Source organism: Gobio gobio, assembly GCF_949357685.1.
Source record: "Gobio gobio genome assembly, chromosome: 15".
NCBI classification, from domain to species: domain Eukaryota; kingdom Metazoa; phylum Chordata; class Actinopteri; order Cypriniformes; family Gobionidae; genus Gobio; species Gobio gobio.
This window is the reverse complement of record NC_137108.1, coordinates 26,244,256-26,263,662: the sequence shown is the minus strand read 5'-3', so window position 1 is coordinate 26,263,662 and position 19,407 is coordinate 26,244,256. Positions and strand designations below refer to the sequence as shown.

Genomic DNA, 19,407 nt, shown 5'->3' with positions numbered 1-19,407 from the left:
TCCCTAACAGAGGGTGTTATTTGTGCAAATAGGCCAAGAATTGTCAAACACAAAGAGCTGATGAACTTCTAATCTTTATTTGACAGAATAAATGTGATCGGTAAGCCGAGGGAGGTGAGGATAAGAGGCGGGTGCCAGTGTGAATAAGAAGGTGCACTCTTATTGGCCAACACAGATGTTTTGACACAGGAACCATTGTGACTTCACAGTTCTTGATTATTGCAGTATTGAATAGGCTGACTTGATCGTGACATGGCATAACATATAAAGGGAGCTGCTTTGTCTCTTCCCTTCATTAAATTTTTCCTCTAATGAATTAGAGAGACTTCAGCACTTACGGTTATGAAAGCCGATTTGCTTGCTTTCATGGGCAGAATGCTTTAATGAATAGATACAACCCTGTGTGGTGAAGACTGACTTATGTCCTGTCGCTGATGTCACACAGTGAACACACAGACATGGTGAGTCACTGGAAACCTCCTGCCATTTGGAGCCCAAACAAAGACAAAAGTAATGCATTCATAGCTTGACTTTTGCCATTTTTTTAAGTTAACGGTCAGGATACGTTAATGTAATTGTGTGGTTTGTAATAGGCCTTTTTTTGCAGAGCAGTGCTGGTGAGAGAAATATGAGGAATGAGAAAGACTAAAGACGGATAGCATGAGTGCGAGGTCAATTGAAGCGCTCAGGAAATATAGTCGAGAAAAAAAGTAATCCATGGGTGAACATTTTTGCATAATCTGCTTTCTGAAAGATGAGTTTTGGAGATTCCCTGATTAATGAGCCGTATGGATGAAATGGATCCACACTTAAAGTCTTAACTGCCAGCTAGTGGCCCTCAAATTCATTAGGGTCAAGATATAATGTGCAAATAAGAAGAAGGATATGGAGGCTCAATTAGCGGAGGAAATAGCTAGCAATGCTAGCACACTTTGTTTTCATGAGATCTAGGGTTTGTATAATATACACTACTATTTAAAAGTTTGAGGTCAGTAAGATTTTTTTTAATGAATACTTTTATACAGCAAGGATGCATTAAATTATTTAAAAGTAACAGTAAAGACTTTTACATTGTTACTGAACTTTTTTATATATATTAAAATATAAAATATTAAGCTTGTTAAGAAATGTTTCTTGATCGCCAAATCAACATATTAGAATGATTTCTGAAGGATCATGTGACACTGAAGACTGAAGTAATGAGTTTGCCATCACAGGAATAAATTACATTTTAAAATACATTAGAAAACAGGTGTAATAATGTTTCACAATATTACGGTTTTACCATATTTTGGATCAAATACATACATGCAGCCTTGGTGACAATAACAGACTTCTAAAATCTTACAGACCCCAAACTTATGCACTCTAAAAACTGCAAGGTTGTTTTTACCCAAATGTGGGTCAAATATGGACAAACCTAACCTTTGGGTTAAAAATGTAATGTAAAAATGTAACCCAACAGTTGGGTTTGTCCATATTTGACCCAAATTTGGGTTAAAACAACCCAGCATTTTTTTTTAGTGTGGTAGTGTATATTTATAATCGGATATTTACTTAAAATATTTAAATACCTTGAAAGGAACAAGCCGACTTTTTGGGACTTTAGCTTATTCACCGTATCCCCAGAGTTAGATAAGTTCATACATATCATTCTCATCTCCGTGCGTGCCATAACTCTGTCTGACGCACCCACTGCTAGCCTAGCTTAGCACAAAGACTGGAGGTAAATGGCTCCAGCTAGCCTACTGCTCAATAAGTGACAAAATAACGCCAACGTTTTCCTATTTACATGTTGTGATGTGTCTTGTGTATAGCTGGAGCCGTTTACATCCAGTCTTTGTGCTTAGCTAGGCTAGCGGTGGGTGAGTCAGACAGAATTATGGCACACACGAGATGAGAATGGTATGTATGGACTTATCTAACTCTGGGGATACGGTGAATAAGATAAAGTCCCAAAAAGTTGCTGTGTTCCTTTAATATTTAAATCAAATGTGTTAAATGGAGTTCGGTATTCTTGCTAATAGCTGAATTAAGCCAAATTAGCCCAAATACTTAATAAACAAAAAAGAAGCATAGAATTTGTGAATGACAAGCATTCTCATCCACTAAATAATCACCTTAAATCAACGAATATCCAAAGTCACTTATCAAATGTGTTTTTGAATAAGGGAATGATCATAATCAATGGCTTTATATTTTCATGAGAAGCTATTATTTATTTATATGGCGCAAGTAGTGTGAGAGGACTGATAGGAACAGGATAGATAAATGAGAAAAATGAGAAAAAGAGAAAAAGGGAATGAAATGAAGATAAAGACAGGAGGCCATTACAATGGAAATACTCAGAATTTCATCATAACAACTTTTCAAGTCAGTTTTTGTCTTTCAGTGTCTCAATTTTGAACTCTCAGATTCTTTAAGACTAGTCTGTTTATGTATTAGCCATTCTGTCCAACCACTGCAGAGCTCAGTATAGTATTTGGGGACTAAAGGGACTCATTGAGCTCATCGCTCATCTGTTCATTGTTGAACTGAAAATTCACAAGGCTTGGGACAACATTGCTATGGGTGGGAACCCTCTCCCACACCACAGAGACCCTTAGTGGGGCCATTTTTTTTTGTTGGCAAATTTAACTGTTTTCATACCACCAATCTTTTATACACAGTCATTGTCTATTAACTAGCTCACTCTGATCTCATCACGCATCCTCCCTCTTTATGTTGTGTGTTGTAGTTATACATTTCACAACATTAATTATATGAATAATAATACAATACTGCATCAAAGCCCATCAAAGGACTAAACGCTTGTTTTCGCACAGAAATGAGAATGTTGTTGAAGTTGCAATAGCCTACATGGATCATGACAGGCTTCTAGACCATAAGAAATAAATAAGACAGATTTAATTATGAAAATCTGATAGAAATGATATTAGAGCAGGCATTTAAGTTCATCCCTGTCTTGTTTGTTTGCATGTACAGGTAACAAACGGAAGTCATGTGACTCTTGCTTGTTTCAGAGCTTGTGGGCGGTGGATGGCTTTCTATTTGCAGAAAAGAGTGCTGATTGGCTGCTGAGCAAAGTAAACAGGTGTCTCCTTTCTCTCCGATTGGCTTGTGTGGTTTTTCACCTAAAAGGAGGGGAAGGTGGACTGGACAGGAGGCCTGAACGAGAATCCTGGACAGAATTCCCACTCTGCATGATATTCCAAAAAAGTTTCATATAAACCTAACGTTAGTCCAGAGTGACATTTGCCCTCCCCTTCGGCAGACCCCCCCTCCTCCCTTCGCCCTCCTGTCGCGACTGATGGTGGGTAGCATCCATTGGTGTGGCGGGGGTTATTGGTGGTTAGTCAGCCAGGTGTGTGGGTGATAGTTTTGGCTGTGTAGTTTTGGAACAGGGGTTGAAGGAACATTCCGATTGTGCCAAAGACACACACAAACACAAAGATCCAAAGGAATAGACGATCGATCACCATGGCGACATACTTCCAGTCCTCACTCACCTGTAAGATAAAAAGAACAACGGATGAAAAAGGAGTGGAAGGATGAATAAACTGAGGGAGCAAAACTATTAAAACATTTTTCATTAATCAAAATAATGCTGAAATAAAAAATAAATATTGTTGAAAAACGAATTTAAATTGAAGTAAAAACTTCAATAAAAATAAATAAATCTCATATCTCCTCAAATCTCATATCTCTAAATATCATTCTCTCCTTTTCTTTGTTCTCTAAAAAGGACAAACAATGCACCACAAAAGCCTTTTTTTGTAGTTCACATAATTAGAACTGAGAATGCTTTTACAATTCCAATTTAATTCATGAATTTATACTGAGGTAGCAAACAGGAAGTAGAATTGAAATTTGAATGCAAGCATGAATTGCAATAGAAATCGATTCATTTTAACCTAATTTTTAGCTAGAGCTGAATGTATGAAAGGAACTGATGAATAAAAACTGAATGTTGGCTCAAGGGTCTTACAGTTTGTAGACTTTATTGGCCTTAATATAAATTTATGGACCATTTCCCAGAATTCTATCACCTGTTAAATTTCTTTGCCCAACCCTGGTATAGACCTAAAAAAGCTTCAGTCTATCAGGCAATGACTTTGCAGGCAGCTGATTTCGGACAGACTTCTGAGGCAGCGTAACGGTTTAATTATCCACAACAAAATAGAGTAAGCTTTGGTGATAGCTAAGCAAATATTTAATTACTACAATAGTGAATTCGCGCTAGAAATGACATCAAAAGTAAAAACGTTAGTCAAAAATTGTCATTTACACAAACTGACCAACAACCACAAATTTCAGATGCCAACTTTATTTTTTAGCTCAACGCTCACAGAATGGAACACACAACATCGTGGGATATCAGAGGCAGTGAAGAATACATCTATGCTGCCATCAAAAAATGATCAGATGAAGGTCTCTCAGGAGACAGGAAGTGAAGCTAACATTGGATGTGCCTTGATGCCTTATTACTATGTAATGCAGCCTCCAAAGACAGCATTTTTAAGCTTTTGGACGCATAATGTTTCACCCTAGACTGGGTAAACCCAGCCTGAACTGCCGGAGATTTGATTTCGCCCTGCAACTCAGTCTGGAAACCTGTTCATTTCTACTGCTTCTGTTACACTTTTGCGGGAAATCAAAGACTGGCTTATCCACCTGGCACACTATTGGCGGGTTTAACACGATGACGGATAGAGAAGTGAAGGGTCGTTGCCCGTTGATCACGCCTCTTGTGGTTTGATTGGTTGAAGGACTATCCAATTACATACAGAGTCATTTGAATTATGCTCGTTTATCCCGCCTCTTGTGCAGTAGAAAGTGCAGACTCCCAGACCAATGTTCAATCTTAAATTGAGCTTGGTCTGGTGATAGCCAGACAAGTTTCACCCCATACCTAAATAACAATAATTGTGATTGATCGTTATACATGTTAGGCCCTGTCCCAAATTGCACCCTAAACCCTCACGGTCTTCCTCTGAGTTTGCACTTTCACGACGTAGTGCCGCTTTGACTGCCGCTGCGTAACCCGCACCAATGCGGACTCGGCAAGTGCGCATCAAGGGTGCATATCGACCTCAAAGGGGGCGCTCGCGAGCACCCTTCTGAGACCTAAAATGACAAATGGGACACTCTACGGTCTCGTGGACTTAACGGACACGCGCATGCAGCAGCCATTGTAAGTCCACAAGACCGAAAGTGCACATGAAGTGTGCCATTTGGGACAGGGCCTTAGTCAAGCTGCTCTTCTTATTCGCATACGATTGTCGAATTTCGCCCCCCTAGCGGCAGTCACACAGAACTTAGAAATTGGTCGTGAAGCAACCGTTTCACCATGGTAAAATTAATGATTTAAATTAATGTAATGCATGTGTGAATATATCTACACAAAACAAAGGACCCTCAATATATCGCAAATAAAAACATAGTAGATGTTATAGAGCTAATAAACATAAATATTGATTTAAAGGGTTAGTTCACCCAAAAATGAAAATTCTGTCATTAATGACTTACCCTCATGTCGTTCGACACCCGTAAGACCTCCGTTCATCTTCGGAACAGAAATGAAGATATTTTAGTTGAAATCTGATGGCTCTGAAAGGCCTCCATTGGCACAATGGCACTTTATACTCTCAAGACCCTTAAAAGGTACTAAAGACGTCGTTACAAAGTCCATCTCACTACAGTGGTTCTAAAATAACTTTCTGAATCGGCGAGAATAGTTTTTTTGCGCAATAAAACCCTAAATAACGACTTACATAGTGATGATGATTTCAAAACAAGGCATCATAAAGCTTCGAAGCGTTATGAATCAATGAGCCGAATCATGATTCGGATCGCGTGTCAAACCGCCAAACTGCGGAAATTTGGCGATTCAAACCGCTGATTCGACTCTCTGATTCATAACGCTTCGAAGCTTCATGATGCCTTGTTTTGAAATCGTCATCACTATGTAAGTCGTTATTTAGGGTTTTTTTGCGCACAAAAACTATTCTCGCCGATTCATAAAGTTAATTTAGAACCACTGTAGTGAGATGGACGTCTTTAGTACCTTTTAAGGGTCTTGAGAGTGTAAAGTGCCATTGTGCCAATGGAGGCCTTTCAGAGCCACAGATTTCAACTAAAATATCTTCATTTCTGTTCCGAAGATGAACAGAGGTCTTACGGGTGTCGAACGACATGAGGGTAAGTAATTAATGACAGAATTTTCATTTTTGGGTGAACTAACCCTTTAATAATTATGAAATAATTATTTCTGCCATAGTTATTAATAACCGCCATTTTACAGAAATAATGTTTACAGAATAGTGTTAAAGTGTTATAATATTGGTAATTCTAACTTTGCGCTCATAGTTTTAATTAGAATACATCACATTCGGTCGCCTGGTAGCATACGGTCAAGTCGCAGAAGTTCAAATATTTCAACTCATCCGAAGCTCAAATTGGATCCAAAATTTCCGCATACGCATATGATCGGAACTCCACGCAGCTCCCGTACTACTCTCCATTGCAAATGAATGACTTCAGGTGCAGTGTGCAGTAGAAAGACGGCTTTAGTAGGTGGTTCTTGACCTGAATATGCTGCAGTATAGACAGACCTTATGACGTCTATTCAAAGGTCTGGTTACATGAGACTGTGACCATATGTCATGGTGTTAAACCTGGGCCATAGATGCCATATTTGATTTGAGAGCTGCAGTAGAGAGGAATGAATAACAACGAATGAATCAGTGAAAGAAAGTGTTCTTTTTGGAGCTTTGAACTAGTTACATTATAAACAGCTGCGAGACTCTTCAAAATTCCCCTTTTGAGTTCCATTAGAAAAGATCGCAGCTAATGGATTTAGAAAGACTGGAGGGTGAGTGAATGACATCATTGTAATTTTTCGGCGAACTATCCCTTTAAAAGGGCAAAATGTCAAAAAGCAAGGAAGATGTCAGATGTGAAGGAGAGACAGGACAAACAGATGAGTCAGATATAAAATGTTGGGGTGGGGTAAAAAAAAGGATTGAGAGGTAAACATAAGATGGGGAATTGGACGTGAATGTGTGGGAGTGAGTGAGAGAAGGGAAGAGAGAAGAGGGTGAAGGAAAAGGTTAATGTGAGCTGAGACTTCATTCCGCCACACTGCTCTGATGAGGTGAGACACAGGGGACTTGAACCGTAACCACGGCAAAGGCTGCAAGGGAGTTGGCATGGAGACGCCTTGTTACCATGGGAATGAAACTGTGTTCATGTCGAGATGATTGACAGAATTACTGAGTGCTGTTAATTTTACCTCATGTTGACTGTATCCCTGCTCTTAAAGAGGAACCAACTGCTCAAGCCCACTTAAAAATATTGCTGAGTTATAAAAATATATTGCTGACTGTTCTAACTGAACAATATCATCAAAATAATGTGAAAAGATAAAGAAAATAACTCACTAGCCATAAATCTACAATAACTACACTTATTCAGCAGTTTTCATGCTATGAAAGTGGCCCATTTAAAAGGTAAAATAATAATATAAATATGTATTGTATGAACCATAAAATAGAATTAATGTAATTGTAATTTTAAATTAAAGGTGCACTCTGCAAAAAAAATTCTGTAAAATTATCCAAAAACCACTAGGCCAGTGTTATATATTTTGTTCAGTTGAGTACTTACAATATCCCAAATGTTTCCAACTATTTGTCAATTGTGAGAAAATTGCTATTTTAACCGGACGTGTGAGGGAGTCGCCTGTGGATGGCGTCATATTATCTGCGTTACCCTCGGTTTCAGGTTTTATTCTGCAGAAACGCTTTACTCTCAATACAATGTGTAACAAGTGTCTGCCGCCGAGTGAACGCACAGAGTAACGTCATAACATAATTTTCAACACACTCAGATGTAAAAGAAAAAGCGGAAGTGGCGCCGACGACAGTGGCTTAATAAAAGTCCTGCTGCTCACGAGGCGTGTATTGCGTTCGTCTCTCATTAACAATCGCTCCAGCGGCCTTGCTCAGCTCCACAACACTCGGTCCTGCTCTGCCTTATACTACAGTAACGTTAATAATCGCATCCATGAGCATGATTTCGATCCCGTCCCATGATTTCACGAGTCCTATCCCGATCATTTTCCACCGGCTGTGAGGTGAAGACCACATGTCCCAGGATTCTGTGCTCAAATGTGGCGTCATCAAACTACGCCTTTGTTTAGAATAGGCGACCTCTAGCAGACGGAAAAGTTACATAGTGCACCTTTAAATATTTTCAAAATGAAAATAATTAATAAATGACCAAAATAAAACAATTAAGAATAGTGTGAATTACATATTATAATATTAATAAATATATGATATTTTATACACATTACATTATCTGTTGACATTATATTATCTATTTTTAACAGTTTTTATTGTATTTTTTTATATTATCTTTATATTTGTGTGTGTGTATATATACATACACACTCATCTTATACATTGCAGGGGATCTACACTCTAAAAAATGCTGGGTTAAAAATAACCCAAGTTGGGTTGAAAATGGACAAACCCCAGTGGTTGTTTTTTTTTAACCCAGTGAATGGGTTGTTTTAACCCAGCGGTTGGGTTAAATGTTTGCAATCGCTGGGTTAAAACAACCCAACTGCTGGGTTTGTCCATTTTTTAGAGTGTATTAATATATCTATTTTAATATATCTTCTTCATGAGTATCTGATCACCTAGACTACAAAAAGTTTGATTGCCTTCTATCACTTGGCTTAAAAAAATAAATAATAATAAAAATATCACCTCTAGTATCATCCAGCACAACTGCTACTCTCAAACGTGAGTAATGCTGAGACTCAGACGTGTTTGACAGCATGGGACTGTAAACCATTTAAATGCCAACAGTGAGTGTAGTGCTGATGTGTAGCTGTGCTTTGGCTAACGACCACATCTCTTTTTTAATGCTTTAGGACTTGCCTGTCAAAGCCCCCACATCAGAGATTATTAAACCACAAGTGTGGAGCTGCATATTGATCTGAATGTGTCTGTGGGAACGTGTGTAAGCTTTCACTGAGCTCATAATGAATGCCAAGTTTTGAGTCAGTGCTGCATAATCTACTGCTCACTCTTAACAGGTTTTTGTGTAATTTCCAACTTTCTTTTAGTTGTAATTGCAGCAAAACAAGTTCAACACTGACACCAAAATTATTGCAAAGTGATTGGAACTACGTGAATCAAAGTGATTCAGGTCTGCTTCTATTCCATCAACTTTTGTATCAACCACAGTTATCTCTTCATTTGTACAGTTCAACAGATGCAGGTAGTTGTTGAGCAAGCTCAAAAAAATGGAATCAAACACTGATGTTACATATATATGCCCAATTCAAAAAGATTGTAGATAAAATATGTTGTCTGCATGACTCTGACAAATGGGCCCTGCTTAAACCTGGTATTAAGATGCATTTTGGTAAATCAGATCACAAGTAGACAAGGGAGACCTGACCCGTTTACACTTGTTGTTTTAATCTCTTTAATCTCTCTTTTTTGTCCACTTTCAACAATTTCTGTCCTGATTTCTTTGTGGAGAGGGTCAATGGGCGGGTAAATTAATGTGTTTTTTCAGATTTGATCTAATGGACAAAATAAGCTTGCGCAATTGAAATATGAACACAACCAGAGATGACGGAAAAAAACATACGGATGGCATCAGCTTTCATTTCTGCTCTGATAGCCGCAAGACCACACTGAACACTGTGAATGCGTGTTTGAAATCAGGAATGGAGAGAGAACATTGTGCTTGCCGTTTCCCATGATGTTTGTGCATTAGGTCAGTAGGCGGTCTTTTGCGGCTGTTCAAACGCATTCGACCACATGAGCGTTTACACAATGAAAGCAATCCGGTCAAATGCGTTTTCGACTACCTCTGGAAGTGGTCGAAAGTGGTCAAGCTTAAAACGTTTTAGACCCGTTTCTAGCATTGTCCACTTGTGATCCAGTTGACCCAAACGCATCTTAACCAGGTGTAAACAGGGCCATTTAGAGTCCGTAGTTGTGGATTTTTGTGGATTATTTTGTGTAGGGAAAATGCATGACAGTCTTTAAGCAGGCTATATCAAGAACAAGCTGACTACTGCCTTCCTGATTCCTTTAATGTTGATTTATAGTTGATTGTTCAAATTAAAATGGGTCTTCTTAGCAGTATGACAGGCAGATAGACTAATTAAACACCTCTAATTCACCACTGCAAAAAAGAAAACAAACAAACAGACAATTTGGGAGTAGATTTAAAGGCATATTTCTCCCAAAAATGAAACTTCTGTTATCATTTCCAAACAAATAAGAATTTTCTCTCTAAGACACAAAAGAAGATTTTTTTTAATGAGACCTATTGTAAAATACATTTATATGAACTGACCAAGTCTTCTGAAGCGATGTGATGACTTAATTTAGCCTCTTTTTCACATATGAACTTCGATCAACTTGCATACATTGAGCACATCAAATATGGTCAACGGAAGCTCAACCGTACTTGCTTGACGAGAACAAACCTTTTGGTTGTGTGGACTTTCTATGGAGGGTCAGAAATCTCTCGGGTTTCATTCAAAATATCTTCATTTGTGTTACTGATATTCAAAGATAAAGACGAACGCAAGTCTTATGTGTTTGAAATGACGTGGGTGAGTAATTGATGACAGGATGTACAGTATGCCATTAACTATAATGCTATAATCGACATTTACGGTTATCACAGCAGCCATGACTGTACGATTATTTATTCAATTAATTGTGCAGGCCTAATACATATTTGCTTTGAACGAGGAAATGTTTATATTTCTAGTCTCAGTCACCATATTTCTGTCAGTGCCACTATACTATCATTTAAGGTACAACAATGAACATAAATCATTATTTTAACTATGACTGCTATAAATGAGAGCATGTTATTGTGGCTAATGTGAAAAGACTCATCTGCACATTCAGAAATATGATTATGAAAGAGAATGACTCACACTGCGGTCGTCGTCCTCGCTCTTCATGTGGTTTGCGATGAAGCGGACTCCATCTACAGCCTCCTCAAACCCTGGGCAGGCCTGGGCCAGCAGAGCCTGGGTGAGGACCGTAGGGGGCTGCTGCTTCCCCCGAGGAAGAGCAGAGGTCTGCAATGGATTCGAACCTCCTTCCCTGGCCTCTCTCCCCCCTTCCCTTATCCCGTTTAGTCCATCTGTCGACCCCCCTCCAGCACCCCCTCCACCCAACTCTGCCCCAAACTGTTTCACTGAGGCTCGGTTCACATAGCATGTGCACGCCTCATTGTTCTCTTTGTTCCCTGATGAAGAGCCGCCCAGGCCCAGCCCTGCCATGAGCCCGGCAGCCATACCCCCTCGCCCACCTTCCTGCTGTTCATTGGCACGACGGCGTTGGCGCAGACGCTGTCGCTCGCTGCTGTTGCGCGGCTGCTGCATGAAGAGCAGGGTGGGCAACTTGTTGAGGAACACCAACTTCACCCATGGAGGCATAGTGTGTGTGGTGGGTGACCGGTGATGCACGTTCAGCACACACACGCTCGTAACAATGGAGAACGTGACCAGCACCATAGTGAACATCAGATACTTCCCAACCAGAGGGACATCGAGAGACGTGGGCGGCACAATTTTGGAGATCAGCAGCAGGAACACAGTGAGGGCCAGTAGCACTGAGATACAGAGCGTCATCTTCTCCCCGCAGTCTGATGGCAGGTAGAACACTAGGATGGCCAGTGAGGTGATGAGGACGCAAGGAATGATGAGATTGATGGTGTAGAAGAGGGGTTTGCGGCGGATGATGAAGTCATAGGTGATGTCTACATAGGTTGGGTCCAAGGGGTTCTCGTTTCGACGGCCGGGCAGAGCAATGATGTCCCACTCACCACTGGGTGTGAAATCGTCCATGCTTGCCACATCCGCACGCAGAACCAGGTCCACTTCTGTGCGGTCGTAGGTCCATGAACGGAAACTCAGAGTGCAGTTCTGCTGGTCGAACGGGAAGTGCTTCACCTCAATTTTACAGGCACTCTTATAAATCGCTGGTGGCAACCAGAAGACACTTCCATCATAGGAGACGACAGCATTGGAGTAGAAAGACACCTCATACATGCCGTCAGCACTGATGAGGAAAGAGACAGAGGGGTTATGAGGTGGTTTCTACTTTAAAGGAAGCTCTATCAACAGCATATGTGGCATACCGTTGATAATGTATTGCCACTTTTTTAAAGGCACCAACAGTTACAGTAACACTTATAACGTGGGTTGTGTGAATGTCAAATGTCACTGCATTTGCTACGAATCGAACCCATGACCTTGAAAGTTTGGATATTTTAACTTTAACCATCTTTACCATGACTGGATGATTAAATGATTTTACGAAATAAGTCACATGCCAATACATTGCGAATCCTTAAGTATAATGATTAAGTGTTGTGGATATACTTTTAATACAATATATTTTCATTAGTGCTGTCAAACGATTAAAATATTTAATCGCGATTAATCGCATTAATGCCATAGTTAACTCACAATTAATCACAATTAATCGCACATTTTTATTTATTCTAAATGTCCCTTGATTTCTTTTTGTCCCATTATTTTTTCTTATTTTAATGCTCTTATCAACATAGAAAAGTGGATCGGCTTGCTTTGTTCAAATGTTTGTTTTATTGAAAACAACATTGGCATACTTTAGTGTTCGATTTCACACCAACATTCTCACTTGAAGCAGTCATTCACTCTTGGAGCAAATAATCGCTCACACAATGTAACACTGTCCATCAATAAAAGGGTGAAAAAAAATACTTTGTTGCACAAACAGCCCCTTCAACAGCCCTTTCTAAGGGATCAAAACAGGGTGATACAAAATAAAATTACAAAGTGCACATGCAAGGTAAACTAGGACTCCGCCTATAGTGCAGTTAAACCAGGGGTCGCCAACTAGCGGACTCCGGTCCAAATCCGGACCGCGAAGCCTTTTGACGTAGGCTAATGAAACAGGTAACGTTGCAATGCTCACTGTTGCGTTCAGACCCAGACGCGCGGTCAAGCATGCAGGTACACCGGACGCGAATGACGCGACATGCACGCCGCTTAATTCGCGCCGCAGAATGTCTATTTGCGTCTTTGCATTGACTTAAATCACTCGCGCAAAACGCTTCATTCGCGTCCGGTGTGAATGCACCATCAGAGCAGAAAGCAGCGCTCAAGACAAGCACTTTTAGTTGAAGACCCCTGAGTTAAACCATGGCATAATACGTTTCTCATTTCGGCGTCTCACGCTTGCCATCCACGTCTACTCTTTTAATGGCCCAAACAAGTGTGGGCAGCCGCAGCGTGCCTGATGTTTTGTTTCCGGTCTAGCTACATCCGGAGTGGTGTTGTAGTTTTTCTAACGTTACTAGTTGCTGCAACAGCATGTGAAAAAACTACAAAGTTTGTTAGACCAAAAAGAACGTTAATCTCGCGATAAAAAAATTGACGCCGTTAAAATAGGTTTGCGTTAACGTCGTTAATAACGCGTTTAACTGACAGCACTAATTTTCATATTTACTGCCTGACCCTGTTTCTTCAAAAATATCTTGAAGTTCACGAATCTGCTAAGAACGTTTTTAAACCTTAGCGTTTGGGCCCTCTTGTGGGTGTGTCTCTGCACAAAGTTTCTTAATGATGCATCCAGACAAACATAGGAGGGATGCTAGTGTTAACTAGGTTAAATGACAGTGAGAAAGGAGGAACATGCTTTATTTACAGTGAGGTCATGTAATGTGACACAGGAACACTGCTAATGAGACGAAGACTAATAAGCGGGGATATTATCTACCCTCCACTGACAGAGGAATGGAATAGGTGATGAAAAGAAAGGATGAGATATGATAAAGGCAGTGATAATCTGACTAGATAAGTAAATACACAAGAGCCAAAAATGGAATGATCTTGAGACTTACTTGTTGTAAAGAACAACATCAGGTAACCAAATATGTTTGGAGGGAAGACGGACCTTCTTCATGCCGTCAAACTCATCTGGGTTCCATGTTAACCGGTAGTCCTGCCACTCCTGAGGACAAAGTGAAAACAAATAACCATGATAGACTCAAAGAAGAAAAAAAGCAATCTGTTAACATTCCCATTTATTTCAATGGTAGAATAAACAGCTACTTTTGAATGGGGGTCAATGGAGAAAGATGTGTTTAGCAGCCAGATAATGTAGTTACAACAACTACAAGCACATGTTACCGGCAAAATCTTGATCTCTTGGATACAAGTGAAATACACTGTACATCTATGGCCTTCTTCCACACATACAGTATTTCTCATGTCATGAAAACGTCACTTCACGTTGACCTGTGAACAGGCGGTGTAATCAACCCTCACATGTTGTAAAGATTATGTTCATCTGTCACACACACCACTGCTCTGTCAATTAACAGTATATTTAATGTATGTACTAATGATCTGTCACATTTCATTACTGATAGAAATGTCTTAATAAACTAGATTAGAAAATTTGAAATAATTACTTTAAGCCATAAATGCTGACAGATTAAATAGACTGCAAATGAGAGCTGTCAAAAAGCATAGCATAACTAATGGTAGTCGTCTTAATACGCACAAAAACAGTGATACATGTCTAATGATGATAATTTAACACACTTCCTGTTGAGTTCTGACCAGATTGTGACCACTAATGTAATTATATTACATTCTTTACTCTGACACACCAATTGCATACACACACTCTGGCCAGAAAAGACACACAGTTGCAAAGTTGTATGGGTAACCTGTACTGACAGCGGCAATAACTCCTGCCAACTGACATCTATGGTTATAGTGACCATGAGCAGATGATTCAGAGAGGGAGTGACAGAAAGATGGAGAAAGAAAGAGAAAAAAGAGAGATGTGTAAGAGAGTACTATATCTGTACAAGCAGATTTTGATGAGTAGTTCTGTATATACACTACAATGAAAAAAAAATTAGAGTAAATTTCACAAATAATTACAAAGAAATGCAAGTAACACATTGCATTAAATGTGAAATTTTGAAGTAGAAAGACAGAAATAGTTTTTTATTGTAAAATATACTCCAATAATCTTTGTGTCATGTTGGGTATGGTCCAATCCAAAACTCTTGATGCAGGTACTATAATATAAAGTCTTTAATCCACAAAGAGAATCACACAGGAGAAAACCAGGAGAAGTAGCGGCATAATCCACACACTTACTGCAAACAATAAAGACTTTAGTAAAAAGTCCAAAGCAGAGACGGCGGCTAGTAGAACCGAGGTGAAGACGGGAGCCTGTAAGAACAGGGAGATGCCAGAGGGAGTGAGGACCAAGGTGGAGCTGGAGCAAAGAAGGAGCCCGGTAGAACCGAAGGGGTGGAGGATTGAGGTGCAGCCAGAGGCCAAGAAGTCCATGGCGAAACTAGAACGACAAGAGACCAAGGTGAAGCCTGAGGGACGAGAGAGCCCGGTGGAGCCAGAGTGATCCTAGAAAATGGTGGAGCTGAGGGAGTGCAGAGACAAGGCGGAACCGAAGGGATGATGGGTCAAGGTGGAGATGTGGGCCAGGGGATCCCCCCACACAGAGCTGTGCTTGTGGTGAAGAGGCCTGAGTTGGAGAGCTGGAGGGAGTCAGCGGCATGGGCAGAATTGAGGGTCTGCAAGGCACCAGTGGAGGTTGGGACTAGGTCATCAACAAAGTTATCAGGAGCAGACTGAGGGATACGGAGTTCAGGGGTGGGGGCTGGCTTCGTCTCAATTTTAATGAGCCAGTGCTCCTCCACTGGCTCAGGGGTGGATTGTCCCAACACATCCAACTCTGTGGTGGATCTGGCGGTGGACTCCGTCCTCAGGACGGATATGGCATCCGGCTCTGGCTCCGGGATAGAGACGGTGGCTGGCTCTGGCTACCTGGTGGGGTCTGGTGTCATCACTGGGTCCTTGCCGGAAGATCTTCCTTTAGCTCCAGGACTCTCTAGGCTGGGAAGGTGAGGCTTCTTGGAGCGGGCAGGGAGATGGCTGCTGGGGACAGTATGAGCTCTGGGAAGTCAGAATTGATGCCGTTTTCCTCAATGACTCCCACTGTAAAGGAGGGAGTCCCCTTCATTGACTTCATTAACACCCAGAAGGCATAGTTGATGAAGTCAACGAAAGGAATATGGTCCACAAGCAGCATCTGGCCTAAAATGCCATACATCCCACTCCAAAAGATGGACTTGAGAGCCTTGTTGTCCCAGCATGGTACAGATCTAAGATCTCCTCAGGATACTCCTCCAAAGTATGGCCGTTCTGCAAAGGGCATTCCTTTTTATTACTCATAGTTAAAGGTCGGTCATTCTGTCACGTTGTGTATGGTCCAGTCCAAAACGCTTGACACAGGCACTATAATATAAAGGGCCAGATTTACTAACAGCTTGCGCCAGCGCAAACCCTCTTTTGGCGTTAAAAATCTACAGTCAGGATTTACTAAAGACACGCAGTGATAAATTAATGCCGAAATGACATGGACAGGGTTATTTTTGCGGCTGACCTTATTGCGTATGCATTTGTAGGAGTTTCTCTTTCAGTTGCAAAATTCATGGGTGGAGAGTATTTAAATGAATCACGCAAGGGTGATTTACAAAGGTTTGTGCCCGTCAATTAACTGGAGTTTGACACAGGCACAAGCACATGAATGATAACACAAGAAAACAGAACATAACCAAAACACTTTGTTTTATTTACAATTTTGAATATGCTGTAAATTTAAAAGATGTAAATTGACATACAGTGCATATTAACACACATGTTTGTTTTATTATAATGGAATTTTTTTAATTATAGGTATCTGTTGATATTAGATATTTAATTGTGAATGCTCACTTAAAGGTAATTTTTAAAAAGATGAATAGTTTAATAATAATTACTAAACATAATCTTTAATACAAATCAATGGAACAGCTACATCATGATAGAAAAGCAAATGTATGTGTGTGTAAAAACACTTTATATCTGGAAAATAAAATAGCGTAAATAATGCAAGTATAGACTGACCTGAGTAAGCCAGACATTGGTGGTCATGATCTGTTCTCTCTCATGCTGAGTAGAAGAAAAAAAACAGACAGAGGAAGGTCAAAATTGACACAAACTGCATAATCAATACAATTTAAATAGCAATACAGTTTAAATTATATAAATAAAGTAGTATTTTAACCACTCATTTAAAGTGCCCCTGTTATGCTTTTTCAGATATTACCTTTCATGTAGTTTGTAATATGGCTGTTTGTGAATGTAAAAGGTCTGCAAAGTTTTAAAGATCAAAGTGCACAACAAATGGAGTTAATAACTCCCAAAAGAAAGAACCGATTCCGAACTGTCTGAAATGAGTCATCACCTGTAATTCCAGTCTTACTTCCAGCACAAACCTAGGTTTTTAACAAATTCCAGCCTATGGTCTTCATTGGCTGCCCACGAACAACATCTATTTTGACCCATCCTCAAACACTGTATTTGTAGCTGAGACTAGAAGAGTTTATTTTGTGTCGTCGCCATGTCGAGAAGATGCAGTTTTCAAATCTCATATGAGAGCAAATCCACTTTGCATGCACTTCCCAATTAAGGATGAGGACTCAGGATCAAATTGATACGGTAAAAATGACATTATTGTTACTGTTCGTATAACTGCTAAAACTGCGTTTCGTTTCCAACACATGCTGTAAGCAGTCGACCAATCACAACAGACTGGGACATCTGACCAATCAGAGCAGAGTAGGCTCTCGGAAAGGAGGGGTTTAGAGAGACTGAATCCTTTATCAAACCGTTTCAGACTCTGGGAGAAAAGAGGTGGTGCTGCAATGTACATCAAGAGAAAATTAAAGTGTTTTTTTGACCTTGGATACATGTGAACCTACCAAAACAAAATTAGGAACCTTTAAAATAGCATAATAGGGGACCTTTAAATCAATGATCTATCTTTTTTGTTTCTGAATTCATTAAAATGTATTAAATATAATACATTAAATATATATATGAAGAGTTCAGATGCACAGAAAGCCACTTCGGTCAAAAATGAGATTACGATACTGAGCGAATGCTCTCCACATATAGTATACATTCATAAAATACTTTCACTTCAACCCCACTAAATCCCAGCCTCAGCCCATTCAGAAGTACCGGTACTTAGAAACCTTTTCATAGAAGCCTGACAAAAATGCTTATTTTAAAGAAAAACGTCAGACGGACTTAGAGGATTTTGCATCTGAAGTCTTCATATATATAATATAATACCCAGTACAGAAAGAAACAAAGTATTCATCATGGTTCATCGTTTGATGGTTTTAAATCTGTTTTTATTGATCAAAGGCTACATTCTTGAGCATAATGGTTCTTTTATGGATCAAGGACATTAAGAAGCCCTTGCCGGCCCCTCCAGAGATGAATTACACAGGAATGACACTGCTTTCCTCCAGCTTTCAGCCCAGGTAAGTGAGCTGGTGATTTACAGTGTGTTACAAGCATGAAGGAAGCATGTAATTGGCTGACAGCTGAGCGGTTAGCATAGAACGATGAGTGGTCAGTAAGCATGGGTAATTTGCTGCACCTGTGGGAACAGAGGTGGCTATTTCCTGTTGTCCATACTCACTTCCTACAGCATACTGACAACATTTTACTCAACATTAAAAAACAAAACAAAAAAAGCATGCTAATACTGAGACCTCAGAGCCATAACTGCATTATGTCACCGCTCCATTTTAGGCCTAAGTGGGCTTACTGAACTTAGAGGCATAATACCACATTGAAAATGGACCAAATCTAAAAATAGAAATAATTTTGAATAGACAAGAGGCTTTCGTTAAATGCACCGGCTCAGTCACTGCTAAAATATTAGTTTTAACTCTTGATTAAGTCATGATTAAGTGAAGTACTGTACAATTTGTAAAAAAAAAAAAAAAAAAAAAAAAAAAAAAAGAGGCACAATATTTATATAAAGCTAGTCAAAACTGTTTAGTGAAACCTTTATCAATATGCATACTGTATTTAAATATGAAAGACCAAAAGTAAACATCTCCACTGACCACACTGATGAGCTGGGCCAGCGAGACCATCAGCTGCACGGTCACCAGTTCTGAACCATTAGTAGCTGGTCGGATCAGTTTGTTGTAGTGGGCTGGATTGAGAAGATGCTCCACCAGTCTCTCTTCTGTATCTGCCCCATCACTGCCTGTAAGATATATACAGTAGATCAATACGTATCCAACATTTCAAAAAGATTCCCATTTTTGGATGTGACATCTGTTGAGTAGTTTTGTTTAAACCTGAGGCACAGCTGCAAAACACAGAAAACCTCCTCTCTGGAGAACAGCTTAGATTTATGAAACAGAAATCTGTTATAACAAATTTCAGTTAACTTTGTGTGGAAACCACAGTGT

At 39.8% G+C, this 19,407-nt stretch overlaps 1 protein-coding gene across 1 annotated transcript; it reads right to left on the bottom strand.

The window, feature by feature from the left end:
- Positions 1-3,356: 3,356 nt before the first annotated feature.
- On the bottom strand, positions 3,357-19,194 carry chrnb2 (cholinergic receptor, nicotinic, beta 2; the record flags this gene model as incomplete). The annotated part of the gene is made up of 5 exons (XM_079836393.1): positions 19,054-19,194; positions 17,033-17,077; positions 13,945-14,054; positions 10,985-12,116; positions 3,357-3,509 (listed from the first exon to the last, which is right to left on the bottom strand). Exons 1-5 carry the CDS (start codon positions 19,081-19,083, stop codon positions 3,357-3,359), a joined length of 1,470 nt encoding a protein of 489 aa, XP_079692519.1. The 5' UTR covers positions 19,084-19,194.
- Positions 19,195-19,407: the final 213 nt, after the last annotated feature.